Source organism: Octodon degus, unplaced genomic scaffold, assembly GCF_000260255.1.
Source record: "Octodon degus isolate 3935 unplaced genomic scaffold, OctDeg1.0 scaffold00007, whole genome shotgun sequence".
NCBI classification, from domain to species: domain Eukaryota; kingdom Metazoa; phylum Chordata; class Mammalia; order Rodentia; family Octodontidae; genus Octodon; species Octodon degus.
The window spans coordinates 5,311,833-5,327,639 of NW_004524583.1; the positions used below are offsets into that span (position 1 = coordinate 5,311,833).

General features: G+C 43.3%; 1 protein-coding gene and 1 pseudogene across 3 annotated transcripts in view; both read right to left on the minus strand.

The window, feature by feature from the left end:
- Nucleotides 1-8: 8 nt before the first annotated feature.
- On the minus strand, nt 9-4,103 carry LOC101560655 (annotated as a pseudogene). Its single transcript, XR_001117289.2, has 2 exons — nt 4,044-4,103; nt 9-3,071 (listed from the first exon to the last, which is right to left on the minus strand). The product of XR_001117289.2 is annotated as a dapper homolog 1 pseudogene (transcript).
- A 5,599-nt stretch (nt 4,104-9,702) lies between these two features.
- The window catches only part of Tshr (thyroid stimulating hormone receptor), a 226,920-nt gene continuing 220,815 nt past the window's right edge, over nt 9,703-15,807 (minus strand). The window contains exons 9-10 of one of the 2 annotated variants that reach the window (XM_004624709.2): nt 14,478-14,666; nt 9,703-11,944 (exon numbers count right to left, since the gene is read on the minus strand). In XM_004624709.2, coding sequence (XP_004624766.1) covers nt 10,534-11,944; nt 14,478-14,666 — 1,600 coding nt within the window. In that variant the 3' untranslated portion in view covers nt 9,703-10,533. The remainder of the gene's footprint in view (nt 11,945-14,477; nt 14,667-15,807) is intronic. The other variant, XM_023702145.1, reaches the window with a different exon arrangement.

Sequence of the window (15,807 nt, forward strand, 5' to 3'; positions counted from 1 at the left end):
CATATATTGATATAAAAAGAACAATTTTACACAATACTGTTCACCAAAAAAAAAAAAAAGTAAGCCCTTCCAGCTAAGGTCAGTGGTCCAATCTGGACTGGATTGCACTACTGTTCAGGCCAAAGCTTAGGTTGCACAGTGCTCGGCGGGCAAGTCCAGGCTTAGAATCATGCCCAAAAGTTATTGGATGTAGAGTGAGTTTCTCTCTACCAGCGTACCAACATTTTACCCCAAAGGCAAGTTCTCCAATTATTGTATTTGCTACAAATTAAGAGAAGGCTAGAAAGGCATCAAAATGCTGGCTATATGGCCCAGGAAGAAGTTACTATAACCAGGCCCCAGGCACCAAGTGTGGCAAAAGGTTTTGGGAGTCCTTTGAAAGTAATACCAGAGCCCCTGTCCAGACTGCCACCTCTGGATTTGGGATCTGGTCTACAAGTTCCAAGTCCAGTGAACAGCACAGTTCTGAGAAGCAAACAGACTGGGGAAGATATGACAAATGCCGACTGTAGTATAAAAAGGCATAAAAAAGTCTGCCTCGGGCAGTGCCATGCCACCAGAAGCCCTTGCAGAGGCTCTGCCCTGAAGAATCAAAAGACAAAAGTCCTAAAAAATTCCACCCACCTGACTGACCTTGGGAGCAAAATGTCTCATCCCACTAAAATGTAAAGGTCTAAACCTGTACCTTACCAGATGCTCTGAAAATTAAAATCAGCTGAGAGCACAAAACTCATTCACAATTACCATTACAATCTCAATATTTACTTCTAACTAGCAACACATCCTTTACCTTCCATTAAAGGCACTAGTGTCTATACATAAAGAGGAAACATAATTTACCTTGGTTTTATCTCAGTAAAAGCAATTTCGTGAAAGCGTTACGCAAAAACTAAGACATCACTTTCTTCCCCCTTGCATCAGAAGCTAAGGGGAAAGCCGCCGCACATCAGGGATACTCAAACTGTGGTCATGAGCTTTAAAGAGCCAGACCGAAAGCGTAGGATTTTCTTCTTGAGGGTGTGCGAAGCCTTAATTTTGACGAAGGTTTTTGTGGGGTTCGGCGCGGCGACCGTCTGCATCGGGAGAGTCTGCACAAACTGGGACCAAATCAGGCCCCCGCTCTCTTCCGAGTCGCTGGTGGTGGTGCTCTCGCCCACGAACTCGCCCTCGCTCACGCTGGACTCGCTGTCGCCGAAGCAGTTCGTGGTGTAGTTGCTCTGCTCGTCCTCGCTCGTGTCCACCACGGTGGAGTGGAAGAGGGACTCGCACTCGGCCGAGTACTCGGAGTCGCTGGCGGCGTAGGCGTAGGGGCTGGCGTAGGGCAGCGGCACGGGCACGGGGTACACGCCCACGTGCTGCTCGCGGCGCGCCCGACGGGTCCTCCACAGGGCCTCTTCGTAGGAGATCTCGGCCGAGGACTTCCAGCGGCGGTAATCGGTTCGTTTGTGCTTAGGTTTGGCCACCACGGCCTCCCGTCCGTGGCCGTGCGCCTTGCTTCCGGCCCTGGGGCCTCCTGCGCCCACCAGCCGGCCTGCGTGCAGGGCCTCGGGGGCCCCGCCTCCTCCCTTCCGGCCCTTGCAAGAGGCCCTCTTGGGTCTCCGGTTTGTATCCAAGTCGTCGGGGAAGCGACACTTCTTGCCAGCGGCGCGGGCCTTCTCCCTGACCGTGGGCAGGCCACTGTCCAGCCCCGGGGGAGCCTGGCCGCGCGGCCGCAGGGTGGAGCTCCGCGCGCCGCCCGCGCTCCTGTGGCCGCGGGGGAGCCGGGCCGCCGGCTGCTGCCCCGGGACGAACTGCGCCTTCACCAGGGGGCCGTCCTCCGGGCTTTGGGAGGAAGAGCCCTCGCTTTTGAAGTCCAAGGCCGGCCTCTCCTCCGCCACAAAGGCTGCGGGCAGCAGCGGGGCAGGACCGGGAGCCAGGGCGGGCTGCAGGCTGCTCTTGGGAGCCATCTTCTTCGGGGGCTGCGCGGCTTTGTGCTCCGGCGTGGGCCCGGGGCCCTGGCCGGGGCTCTCCTTGTGAGCGGCAGCCGGGGCCTGACCGCTTTCTTTCAGGGACTCTCCTGCCCCCGGGGCGGCAGGACCCCAAGCCTGATCCTGGGAGGCTGCCTTGGCATTTCTGGGGAGGTGTTTGCTTGGGAGCTCCAACGCAGCGCCTGCTAAGCAACCCTCGGACACTATCAGCCTCTTGCCTTCCAGTTCTGCCTTGGGGTCCTTCGACCACTGCTTCAGCGGGGAGAAAGTCGAGCTTTCCGGAGAGGGCATTCCGCCAGAGGGCAGACACACCAGCTTCGCATTCTTCAGGTTTACACCGCTGACCTGCGTGCCACTGCTCCCGGCGGCCCGGACACACACGCTCGCATTCCTCAGAAGCCCTTTCGTGGGGTCTGCACTCACGCTGGTCCTGGGTTTGTTGGTCCTTACAGGATGTGGCTTTTTCTGGACCAGGCTCAAAATGTAGCCATCCATTTTCTTACTGAATGAAGGACGGGAGGCAGGCCACAGACTGCTCGGCGATGGTAAGGAGCCATCTGCTTTGGCGACATCTAGTTCGGGTCCAACACAAAGGTCAGCGGCCGGGTTCTCAAGCTGCTCCTCTTCCCTGAGAGGGGTGCCCGCCAGACACAGGAGGAACATCGGGCTCTGCACAGCCACCTCGTGCAGGGGGCTGGGATAGTGATAGATGTCGTTCCCATTCTTAGACACCAGGTCACACTGGTACTTGGGATTCACATCTGCCGCTTTGGGGCAACCATCTGAGATAGTCAAGGCTGCCTCCAGGGGGCTGCAGAAGCAAGTACTGGAGTGACAGCTGGATAAGCACTCACTGAACACCGAGTTGGAGGAGTTGGAAAGGGATCCTGAAGCCCCGTCACTCAGTTCATAAAACCCAGAGCTGGGCCGGCTGTCAGTCTCCAGGCGCTCTTCAGAAGTCTTTTCTACATCCAGCCTCAGGTCACTGATCTGCTTGTCCCGTTCTTGCAACTGATTCAACAAACCAGCATCTCTTCTCCTCAGACAATTCCAAAAGTCCCTGCGCTTCTCCACTAACGAAGTCTGCCCTGAAGGACGGAGTTGCTGACAAGCCCAGCACGACAGGGGACAGGGGACAGGGGACAGGGACCGGGCACTAGCGCCCCGCCGCCCGCCCTATTAGTGAATTCTTAATATGTCACTATATGGTTTCTGTACTACTTACTACTTAGCCATCTCTTTTTAAAAACTGATACATATGGGTTGGCGAGATAGCTCAGCAGACTAAGCACCTGCGTAGGCAAGTGCAGGGACTGGGGTTCGATGCCTGGCCCTACATGCTGCACCAGCCCCGCCCCTCGGGTGTGCTGAGCTGGCCACTGAGACATGGTGTGGTGGTGCACACCTATAATCTCAGGGCTGGGGAGGCTGTAAACAGGAGGATCACTATGAATCTGAGCTGCATAGTGAGACCCTGTACCAAATACATTAAAAAAAATGGAGGCTCAACAGTATTTTTTTTTCAACAGTATTTATAATACTATAACGTACAAATATTCTTAACTATAATACCAATAGTATACTAGGATACATTGAAAAGGAAATTACATTTCATCTGACATATAACTTGAAATAAAATAATTTTTCAAAAAAGCATATTGGATGGGGCTGACCAACTAGCCCAGCAGATTAAAGCACCTGAAAGCAGGCTCAGGGGCCAGGGGTTTGATCCCTGGGCCTGCAGTGCCACCCCTGCCCCCGCGGTGTGCTGAGACAGCAGTTGAGACTGGACATGGGAGTGCATGCCTCTAATCCCAGCTCTTGGGAGGCTGTAAACAGGAGGATCACTACACATCCGATCTAGTAGTGAGACCCTGAACGCCCTGTAGACCCTTCCCTAAAATTAAACACACACACACACACACAGGGAATATTAGAAAGAATGGCTCTGATGTGAAAGAAAATAAGCATGTATAAACTTGTACTTAAAAAATTTTATTTTCATTAAAATATTAGTCTAGTGTGAGTCTTTTCATTCACACCCCTTAGCGGTAAGAGATCACTATCAAACTTTACCAGCTGAAGAAATTCTTCTATTCTCTTGGTTATTATGTCTTTTTTGCTTTCTCTAAACATCTCAGACAATCATTGTATCTTTTAACTTCATTTCATGTCTCACATCTTTGTTTAATATTTTAGGAGATGTCTTCCACTTTAATTTATGGTCCTTCTGTCATTCTAGGTTTGGAATTCTCACTTTGCCAAAATGCCTTTAAGTTTTGCCTACTAATTTAAAAAAAATAGTACAGCTTACTGTTATTGTGGGATGCTTGGACCGGCTTCCTTGTCTACAATGACAATTCATTTTCTTGAAAATCTTGACTTCAGCTTGCAGAGAGCACTGAATGTCCCTTGTCCTGGATGACTGGACTGAGGAGGGCTGGGAGGCCCCATGTGATACACATTTTCAATTTATTTTCCCAGCCAGCTCTTCTGTGATCTTCAAGCTCAAAGTTCTCCTTGGGACTCTTTAAGGAAGACAACATCCTGCACAGCTGTATCCTGATCTTGAGAAGGTGCCAGAGATCACAGCTTCCTCTACCCTGAGTTATCTGCCAACTTAAAGCCATATACTTGTCCCCTTTCAGAAAGTCGTCAATTTTCGCTGGTGTGTCTGTCCCTCCTACTCACCATACAGTTTCTTGATTTGATCTCATTTTTATTTCTTTGCTGTCCTTTCAGTGGAACTTGAAAGCTGAAGGTTGGTAGATGCAAGGACTCAGCCCACCGCTTCGAGCTGGAACTCTTATAGCTCTTTGAATGAATCACTCTATTGGGTTATAATAGTTCTCTCAGAAGACCTCAAACTGATAGGAGTATGTGGTCTCAAACTATTATTGCTTTTAAAAATTTTCACTCCAGCCAGCACCCAGGCTAGGTGTGTGTGTGTGTGTGTGTGTGTGTGTGTGTAAAACTTCCTCCATCAGACAGGCCTGGTGTGGAACCCTGCAGCAGAACTCCCTGCAGAGAGGCTGGAGGCAAGACCCACCCAGCTGATCCAGGAGCAGAACATCTTGCCAGAGTGGCACAGAGGGTTCACCTCCAAGGGCTGCAGCAGGAAGAAGTGGAGCACAGCAGCCAGAGCCAAGCCACACCCACATGGACAAGTTTGAACCTGGTGGATCCGAATCTGGTGCTAAGGTAATAACTGCACCAAAGCTCTACACCAAAAGTCAGAAGACAGTGCTCTACAAAATGACAAAGTGAAAGAGTGAAATGCATTCTCAGGCCCAAGCCCACCCAGAACAAATGCAGGAGACAATAGTATAGAAGAAATTGGAAAACGCACACCTGAAATCTCTGAAATAATAGCATCTGGAGTAGAAAAACAACTGCAGAAAGGTATAGAGGAAATCAGATCAGAAATAATTTCTGATATTAAAAAAATGATAACTATAATGAAAGAAGTACTAAGTGCTTCTAAAGAAGACACTGATAAAAAATAGAGAATAGAAAAATGATGGAATCCTTGAATGAACAATATAGAAAAGAAATAGAATGCATGAAGCAAATTCAAAGTGCTATACAGGAAATTAAAACCTCAATCACTAGCTGGCAGAACCATCTGAATGAAAGTGAAAATCGACTTTCAAACCTTGAAGACACAATTGCAGCTAGTGAAAGGGTAAGAAAAGATCTCTTAAAAACAACTAGGATGCAGGAAAAAAATAATTCAACATCTGCAAGATGATGCAAAGATGAACAACGTGAGACTAATAGGCATCAATGAGAAAGGAGTCAATACAAATGATATAAAAAGAATATGAGCAGAAGTAATAGCAGAAAACTTCCCAAATGTGGGGAAACAATCTGACATTCAGGTAACTGAAACATACAGAACTCCAAATAACAACAACCCAATTAAAAAATGCCAAGATATATAGCAGTCAGGATCCCAGAAATGCAGCACAAGAACAATATACTGAAAGGCACCAGAGAGAAGAAACAGATCACACTTAAGGGAAAGCCCATCAGAATAATGGCAGACTTCACAAACCATGAAGTCAGGAAGAGCATGGAGGAGAGAACTTAAGTTCTCTATGAAAACAAATTCCAGCCCAGACTACTATACCCTGCAAAACTCTCTTCAAGTTTGATGGAGAAGTGAAATACTTCCATGACAAAGAACAACTAAAGAATTTCATGACGCCAAAGCCAACCCTATACAGACTACTAAAAGATATCCTAAAGAGAGATCAAAACGACCACAACACCATGAATGAGAATGGAAAGAACCCACCAAATAGGGCAAACAATTAAACATAGGAGGAAAAAGAGATATACAACAACAGTCTTTTAATTATTCTTTTATACACAGCAGCAAAATATTTCCATCAGCATACTCTACAAATGGACTTCTCCTGCACCCTATGGGTCATGATTCTGTCAGAGTCTACAGGGTGGATATCAAGGAAATAGCAGTGGCTCAGTCCACAAGTGACACCTGACCACCAGTAAGCATCATGGACACTGTCCACATCCACCACATACTAGAACTTTGTGCGATATCCTGTCCCTAAACTGTTAGAAGTGCTGGTCATATATTTGCTATTCCGGTGTTTTTGTTATAGTTCATTCTTAGTAATTCTTTACTATCATGAAAACTTTTTCTTAGTTGATGTTTTTGTGTATATTAACCTAATCAAATACTATGTGAGTACTCTGAATTGATCACAGATTCATACATATGATATACAACATTCTGGCTTTTTAGTTGGACTCACAATTTAATTTTAATTTTTTAATATTTCAAAATATTTAATTTTGAATTAATATTTAATTTTCTGAATATTGTTTAATTTTTGTTTTATGATTTATACTCTTTCTTTGACTTACAATCTATTTATAAGACATGGTATTATATTTTCTCCTAGTATTAGAAAGTTTAAAAAGTATATTTCCATTTTCCATTGACTTTATATTAGTTCTTCCTTGTCTTTTACACACACACATACTTACACACATGAAAAAATATGTATATAACCTGACATAAGGTTGATACTGTTTTATGGAAATCTTCAATGACCTTTTAAGTGGGTTTATCTAATATAATTATATTTTACATAGTCCTGCAAAACTACCATTTTGAGAGCTCTTTATTCTTTATCTAGGACCATACAGCAACTTCTCTTGCCTTCTGGATTATGGTCTTTGCTATTTTCTATATGCTATGTCTGGAGGTATTAGAATATTTTGAGTTTGTATTACTGGAAAATATTTTAATTTTCAAAGGTATGTTTGCTAAGTATAAAATTCAATGAGGACAGATCTTTTTTTTTTAGTCCTTTGAATAAATAAGTCTGTTTTTGTACCCACTTGCTCTTTTTTTTCTAGTATGGAATAAAATGCTATTGAATTTTGTTCTTTCATAGCTATTATTTTTTTCTTGTTGATTCTTTTCTTCACAATTATTTTTGGACAAATTTCATTTTTTGTATCTTGGTATGATTTTCATATTTCTTGTGTAAAAGGTTCATTTTTCTTGAAATTGTGGTGCTATCATTTTAAGTAAATTCAGAAATTTTAAATCTTTAAATATTTATTGCCTACCTCTTTCTACTTTGAGAATTCTAATTATATGAATATAAGTTTCTGGATTTTGGTACAATTTGAACTGTTATATTACTGATCTGTGAACTATCTCTTCATGTTTATTTTAGACAGTTTTTATTGTTATATTCACTTAAGTTTGTCAATATTTTTTACAACGTGCAATCTATTACTAATAAATAAAGTGAAAAAAATTCTTATGGCTGTAGTTTTTTTCTTTTCACAGTCCCCTATTGCTTATCTTATGCGGTTATCCTTTAATATACTCTTCTAAATGGCCGCTTTTATTACACAATAAACAAAATAGATTACCAAGATTGCAAGAGTCAATGAACTTTGAGAGCGTGTTTTGAGAGCTACTCCTTTCAGCAACATGCACGAGCTGTCGGACATGAACTTTGTGACATCTATTGAGTCACAATAGATAAACACATAGGTGTTTATCCTCACTACTTTGGGTCTCTCTTCAGTTAATTAAAAAATTCTAGTTAAAGTGAACCCTGAACTGGATGTATACATTTATTAACTTCATTAGAGCACTATTTACATCTTAGGGTCAATACTAAACATTTACTTCATATATTGTTTTGTTTTTTTCTTTAGGAATCATTGTCAAAGAAGCATAGCTCAATCAGGAGTAGGTTTATTTCCCACATAAAGATTATTTATAATCAAGATACAAGTCTATATTTCTTATCAACTGATAGTCATCAACTGATTTATCAGTAAGGAGTCATTAGCAAATGTGCCAATTGTCTTCCCTCTTGAGTCTTAACACATAATTCCCAAAAGAAACTTACATATTGAAAAAACAGTAGGACTCAGCACAGTCATTTCAGATGAAGAAAATTTATTTCATGTTGTGGTTATAAATTTTAGTAATTCTTGAAGTCATTCTTCTTGGAATGTTTCCAAAATATTAGTGTAGTTACTCAAGACAAAATACATTATCTGTGGATGCTTTAAAATATTATGAGAAGCACATGCCAAAAATTAACACATTTGTTTAATTTCATTAGGTATCAGTGAGAACTGATAGGAAACCATGATTTTAGATGGTGTGCTAGTTCTATGGAGTTGTACAAGTGTCAGTGGTTATCAGGGAAGATTATGGTTGTAGAGATCTTCTGGGTGAGTCAGGTGGGGCCCATTGTTGAGAGCCCAGTAATCCCATTCTACAGACTTTAAATGGAAAAACCCACTTGTTTCAAAGTATAGTCTGCATGCAATGAGAAGCAAATGCCATTTCTACTTGGAGACTCTTCTAACAAGAAATTAAGGGGCTGCCAAGGAAAGTAGCCTGGCATGTATATCCATAGATAAGTTCCTGGCTGCCTTAAGTAAAAAAGTACTGATGAAAAATAAAGGTTTTATGTCCAGTAAGCAAGGGGGCTAGAAAAAGCTGGCAATATAAGCAGAAAAGGTTATCTCTCTTGGCAGTGTCTGTGTGGGATTGTAGGCTGAAAATGGCAAAGAAACAATCCTTGATGACAAATGTTTTCAAATGGCTCTGCAGATTGTAATGCTACATTTGCAAAAATACTTTTTATCCTACTATATAAATAATAACTATTTTTAGTCAGTTCTAGCAGTAGATGAATGATTTGTAGCCAGTCCTTTCAACAGAATTTTTGTTTCAGACATCATGATCAAAAAGGAAAGAAAGAAAAAAATTCCTGTTTCTAATGTCTAGGTTCCAAAAAGAGGGAGAAAGCAGCTCTACAAAATAAGGGAAAAAAAATTCACCTTAATTAGTGCTCTTCTTTATTTTTGTCACAGAAATATATTTTTTGCATTAAAGATATCAGGGGGAGAGAGAGAGAGAGAAATTTTAAATGGAAAAAGCTGCTCAGCTCATTTCTGTTTAGACTTTCAAGGCCCTGTGACTTGTTTAAAATCTTATAATTGGTATCCAACCTGCTATGTAAGTCAACAGGTGATTAAGTATGTTCTGCCCTTGAGCCCTATTTAGAAATGCTTTTCTTTTCTTTTTTAATGTATTTAGTACAGGGTCTCCAGGGTCTCACTACACAGATCAGACTCATAGTGATCCTTCTGTTTTCAGCCTCCCAAGCAATGGAATTATAGGTGCGTGCTGCCACACCCAGTCTTAGTCACTGTCTCAGTGTGCCCCGGGGATCGAACCCGGTCCTACGGCTGGCGCTTTAGACTGCTGAGCTATCTGGCCAGTGCTTAGAAATGCTTTTCTATTTAGAAATACTTTCTAGAGTTCAAATCTCTTAGGCCATGAGTCTGGCCAAGAAAGGTGGCTAGGCCAGATGAGGTGAAAGGTTACCAGCTTCTGCTGCCAGGCAGTACCAGCTGGGTCATACTAGGTAGAACCTAGTGAAGAGACCGTTAGTACTTCTGTGGCCCCAAAACACAATTTAACACTAACATTTTCCCCTTCTTCAGGACTCACCACAGCTGTTGCATGACATTTATTCTTGTTAAGCTTTTCAGTTTTAGGGATCTTAAGTTCTCTTTAGTCATTTCAGGGAATATGAAGTTGATCTGAGCCAATGCAGGGCTGATTTTATAGTGTAGTCATCAAATAAATTAACAGCATTGGCGATTTGCTCCATCTTTAGTATGAAATTCTATATAAAAGTGAGAAGATCAATGTTATCATGATTCTGTTGATATTTGCTGAACATGTCACACAGGGCCATCTCTAAACTCAAGCAAGTCCTCTGGAGAGTGCAGACTATTTTGACATCACCTGAATTCAGATGTGCTGGTAGTGTCTCCTCCTTCTTGGAGGCAGATTAGTTTAATGCTGGTTACTATCTGAAGATGAACTCTAGTTCCATGAAACATAATCTGTACAAGAATTAGGTCAACTGTGTGTGTGTGTGTGTGTGCGTGCGCGCACGCACCACAGGATTGCAATGCACAGTCAATAAAACCAGCCTTGTGTAAATTCCCCTACCATTGTGAAAAGCATGGGTTAAGTTTACAAAACTGTTTGCTTATACTCTTCAGTTATTTGACCCTGCTTATTTGGAGTTAGGTGGGAGTTTTCAAGCAGTTCATAGGCATCTTCCATGTTGGGGAGACTCTGCCTCATGCCCTGGGTGACCCTTTGGAGCTGAATACCAGTACTGTTCTTTGAACAAACTCTTTGGCCCTTGTAAACCTGAGCCCGATGTTTACAGACTCCAAACTTGCTGAGCAGGATGAACACATCCCTTTGGAAGGCCTTGGTGAAAATGGCGTAGAGGAATGGATTGGCACAGGAGTTAAGGGGATAGAAGAGAACCAGCAAAATTTTAGAGTTGGTGACAGTGATGAGAGGCTTGTTTATAACTGCAGACAGAGCATAGAATGAGATGGGAGCCATGCACATGAAGTCAGTGAAGATCAACACTGCCATCCTCTTGGCAATCTTGGTGTCTTTGTCCCCAGGGTTGTACTGAGGATTTCGGACTGTGATGTAGATCTTCACATAACAGGAGCAGACAATGATGAAGGCGACAATGTTGAGCAACAAAACAAGGACAATGTATGCAAGAGCAAGAGGGGTCTCCGTGTCCATGGGCAAGCAGATGCTGACCTTGGCATAGCTACTTATTCCCACCAAAGGGAGCAGGGCAAGAAGGAAGCAGCAAATCCAGCCACCAATCATGATGGCGTATGCATGCCTGAGACAGAGCTTCCGGTCCAGGCGCATAGCGAAGGTGATGGCATACCAGCGCTCCAGGGTGATGACTGTCAATGTGTACACTGACAGCTCACTGGCGAAGACAGTGAAGAAGCCGGCTGTGTTGCAGCCAGGGCCGGTCTGCCAGTCGATGGCGTGGTTGTAGTACTCTGAGTGGGTATAGAGGTCCACAGAGGCGATGAGGAGCAGGTATATCCCCATGCACAAGTCTGCAAAGGCCAAGTTGCACATGAGAAAGCGTGGGACAGTCAGTTTGTAGTGGCTGGTGAGGAGGATAAACAGGACAAAGACATTTCCCAGGAGAGCCAGCAGGCTCACAAACCACACCACAATTCTCAGGAACCTGTAGCCCATGATATCTTCACAAGGATTGAACTCATCAGACTTGGGGGTGCACACCATGTCTTCATTGTCCCCGCACACAATGTAGTCATAATGACTGTCAAAGGCCTGTAGAGTCTCTTCTTGGGGATTTTTGAGCTCCTCGCCAAAGCCTATGATCTCGTCCTCTTGTTCTTCGAAGAAGACATAATAATGCGAGCTACTGTGTGTGTCCTGGAGATTGGAGTTTTGCTTGTATTCCACTCTGCTGTCACTCAGATCTTCATATTCTTGGTAGGTAGGGCCATTCCAGGCATTCACAGACTTTCTCTGACGTAGGCTCCGGAAACTGCTCTCATTACACATCAAGGACTCAAGGATTCTGCAAGGGGACAGAAATGAATCACCACTTACTTACAATCTGCAATGTTTAGAAACCTACGGAAGCTACTTACTCCGGGGGATAGGACTCTGTAAGACTCTACATGACCTGGTTGGGCCTGTCCCACCCACATCATTGCCTGCCACCTCTCACCTAGTGTGATCCAGTGACACCAGTCTTATGTCTCATCTACAGTCACTTCAACAAAGCAGCGAAACCACAAATAGCAGTGATAAGAAAGCAGCCAACTTAGGCTAGCATGTGGCTGTACTAGTTACTAGCTGTTTTGCTTAGGGCATGTCTCTGAACTTTAATTTATTCATTTGCAAAAAGGATAATGAGTATGTCATAAAGGGTTACACCTACATGACTGCTACTATGCGTTGGTTATTATTATTATTATTAGGAGTTCTAGAATTCCATATTCCTAGCCACACCTAGAAATACATGGCTGCCTGTATTCCTTTTTCAGTTTTAAACTCAGATGTCTAAAAGTTGACAGCTGAAAGAGTTGAACTCCAAAGGTGGTGTCATCCTCGTACGGGGGACCCCAGAGGATGTCATGTATCGCAGAATACCCCACCAACACTGCCGGCCCATGGAGAAGCAACTGAAAATACATGTGCAGCAGTCTCATTGAACAAGGTTACCAGAGCAGCAGTTTATCACACTAATAAATGTCTGGAAGTTAATAGCCACCACTTTGACCACCTCTTGTGGAGGCCACAGATAACTTGTGTTAATCTCATGATGTCTCAATAAATTTAGTACTTGTATAAAGTTAAAAAAAACAAAAACAAAAAACAAACCCAAAAAACTCAAATGTCTCTCAGAAGAGTCTTTTTTTTTTTTTTTTTTTGTATTTTTTAGGGAAGGATCTACAGGTGTACAGGGTCTCACTGCATAGTAGATCGTAATGATCCACCTGTTCACAGCCTCCGAAGAGCTGGGATTACAAGCACGTGCCACCACACCCAGTTTCAATCGCCTTCTCAGCGTGCCCTGGGAGCAGGGCCAGCATAGCAGGCCCAGGCATTGAACCTCTGACCCCTGCACCTGCTTGCAGGCACTTTAATCCTCTGAGCTATTTGGCTGGCTCTAGAAGAGTATTCCTTGATCTCCTTAAACAAATTGTCTGACCCTTGTGTTTGTTTATTTCAAAGCACTAGCTGATACTTTCTTATGTTTCCCTGTTTGTTTTTTGGTTTCCTTCATTAGACTGTGAACAAAACAAAGAGGGGCTCTTGTCTGTCCTACCTGCTATTGTAGGCAGGAGAGCGCCAGCCATGGAGGAGATGCTAAATAAATATTTGTTGAATAAATAAATAAATGGAAGCTCCCATGCGGATACATTCATAAAGATTCAGTTTTTCTGTCGCTCATCAGACTTATAAGAAATTGTTTAATTTGATTCAGCTGCTGAGCAGAGATTGGTTGATCTCTACCAAAGTCTGTTAAAATGCCCAGTGGGTTGCTGTTCTAGTGTATTTGGAGGCCAACGAGAGACTCGGACCCTGCCCTGTGGTGTACTTCAGCTTCCTACTCATCTCTGACCCTTTCCTAGAGGGTGCCATGTGGCGTCAGTGCAGCCGCTGCTGTCATTGTCTCTGTGTCCTCCTCCTGGTTTCCTGCAGTTTTAGGCCCATGTGGGTCTTTTTTGTACAGTGGTTAAATGTTTTTGTTTGCTTCTGCCTTCGCAACTGGGTCCCAGCCCTTTTCTAATAATAAATATGAGTACAGCAAGTCAGTCAGCAGATGCTTATGCCGAAGCTGAGATGGACTGAAATAGAGACGAGTTAAGGTGGAAGTAGGAGAACAGGGAACGGTACAAGCCATAGAGAGGGACATGTGCAGGTACAAGGGTGGGCAGAAGTGAGAGCAACAAACTATATAGAGAAAAAGCACCTTCCTTTGCAGTCTCCTATGCAGACAGATATTAAAATACCGTATACCACAGTTAATGTTTATGGAGAACTTACATTATCCCAGGCCATCCCATTCCAGATATTCTCTGTTCAGCTTCTTCTTTCAGCTTCTCAAAACCCCTCTAAATGATGGCTTTATGATCCTCTTTTTTAGAAGCTCAGGGTAGGTACATAACAACTGGAGACTGGTAGGACTGGGGTACAAAGCAAGCTTAGGGCCAAGCCTGTCCCATGTAATCAGTGAGCTGTGACACTGGCAGGGCCCAGACTGATAAGGCAGTCCACCTGCTTGTGTTAGTAAGCTTGTCCTTCCTGTTGGTGTCTAACATGTGTTGCTTCTAGAAACATGAAACAGCAGTCATGTCTGTGTAACCTCCCCAAAGTTACGTGACCAGGCCACAACTTTCCTGCTGTCTCATCTCTTCTTGCCTTCCATCCCCTGAGCTGCCACTTTTCATTCACAGGCATCATATCTCGTGGATTTCCTGCTCCACAGATGCTCCTCATTCTTTTCTACTTGATTCTCAAGTCACAGGGATTCTTCTCCAAACCTAGAAATTAATGTAACTTCCATCATGTCCTGTCATCACTAGGCCCCTGACACTTACCCTCTGATTTTCTTCTGATTCTTAAAAGCACAGCAATGGCTTGGATAAGAAAGATCCGCCCGGATGAGGTGAAGGAAACTCAAGGAAAGTGGCAGTTTCTTAAGAGTCCAGGTGTTTCTTGCTATCAGCTCCTTCAGATGTTCCAGGCCTTTGGATGGCAGCGCCGTAATGCTGGTGTAAGACACATCCCTGGGATGCAGAGGACAGAGTGGCACAGAGAGGCAATGAGCAGACAGGGTCTTGCAATCCTTGGCCAGAAAATCAAACAGGTCTGGGATGAATGGGAAACTGAAACTGAGCACCCTTCTGCTTCTGAATCTGTAATCGGAATTCATAGTCTAAGGGGGAACACAGCCACTCATCTAAGGAAAGATATCAAGCATCTAAGTCAATGTTTTATGAGGAGCTTCTATTTTTATTGCTTGAAATTCAAATATTCACCAGCACACATTTTAGTTCTACAGACATTTCAATTTATTCATCAGAATACTGTCAAACTTTTGTAATCAGAGACAAATGTCAAGTTTGCTCTGCAAAGTGACACCATGCACCCATGCAAGGGTCCTAAGAGGCAAGTGAAATAAAGCTGAGCAGGTGCAAAGGCAGCTGTACTATTCTCAGTTTCTGGGGACCAGGGTTTTAGGAACAGCACACTGGCTTGGCACTGGTACTATATACAAATCATCTAATGACGTGGATTGTAAGTTCTAACCAATCACATTGTGAGTTCATAACTAAGAAAAATCCTTCTCTTCTGCCTGTGCACATGGTTTATTTGGAATACTGTACATGTATTCCTGCAAAGAAGATTCAGGTTTTTACAAAAGCAACCTGGAAAGAGATTCAAGTCATTTCTTCAGATTATGAAATGCAAGGGTGATAGGACTAGGAATGGGGCTTTACATTTTAGTTATGAAAGCATAATTAATTCAGATTTTAACTTGACATTCATTGTTCTTTCCACCCTCGTGTGTCCAGGTTTATGTCTTGCTCCATTGTTTTTACTTGCACTGAATAACAGCATGGATATGACTATGAATGTTTAATTTAACATCTTATTTTATATTTTATCAATTAAAAATTCATTAAATAGCATTTATATTTTAAAACATTTAATACAATTAGAAGTGTGGGGAAAATGAGTTCTAATATTTTCAGCTTCTTCTTACACAACATTCTAATTGGAATTAGCTGGGATTTATGGTATCAAGGTCCAAGGCTGTCAAAGCTCGCTTTTCTTAGGGCCGGCCAGATAGCTCAGTGATGTAAAGTGCCTGCTTAGGCAGACACAGTGACTGGGGGTTTGATCCCTAGCTTATTGTGCTGGCCC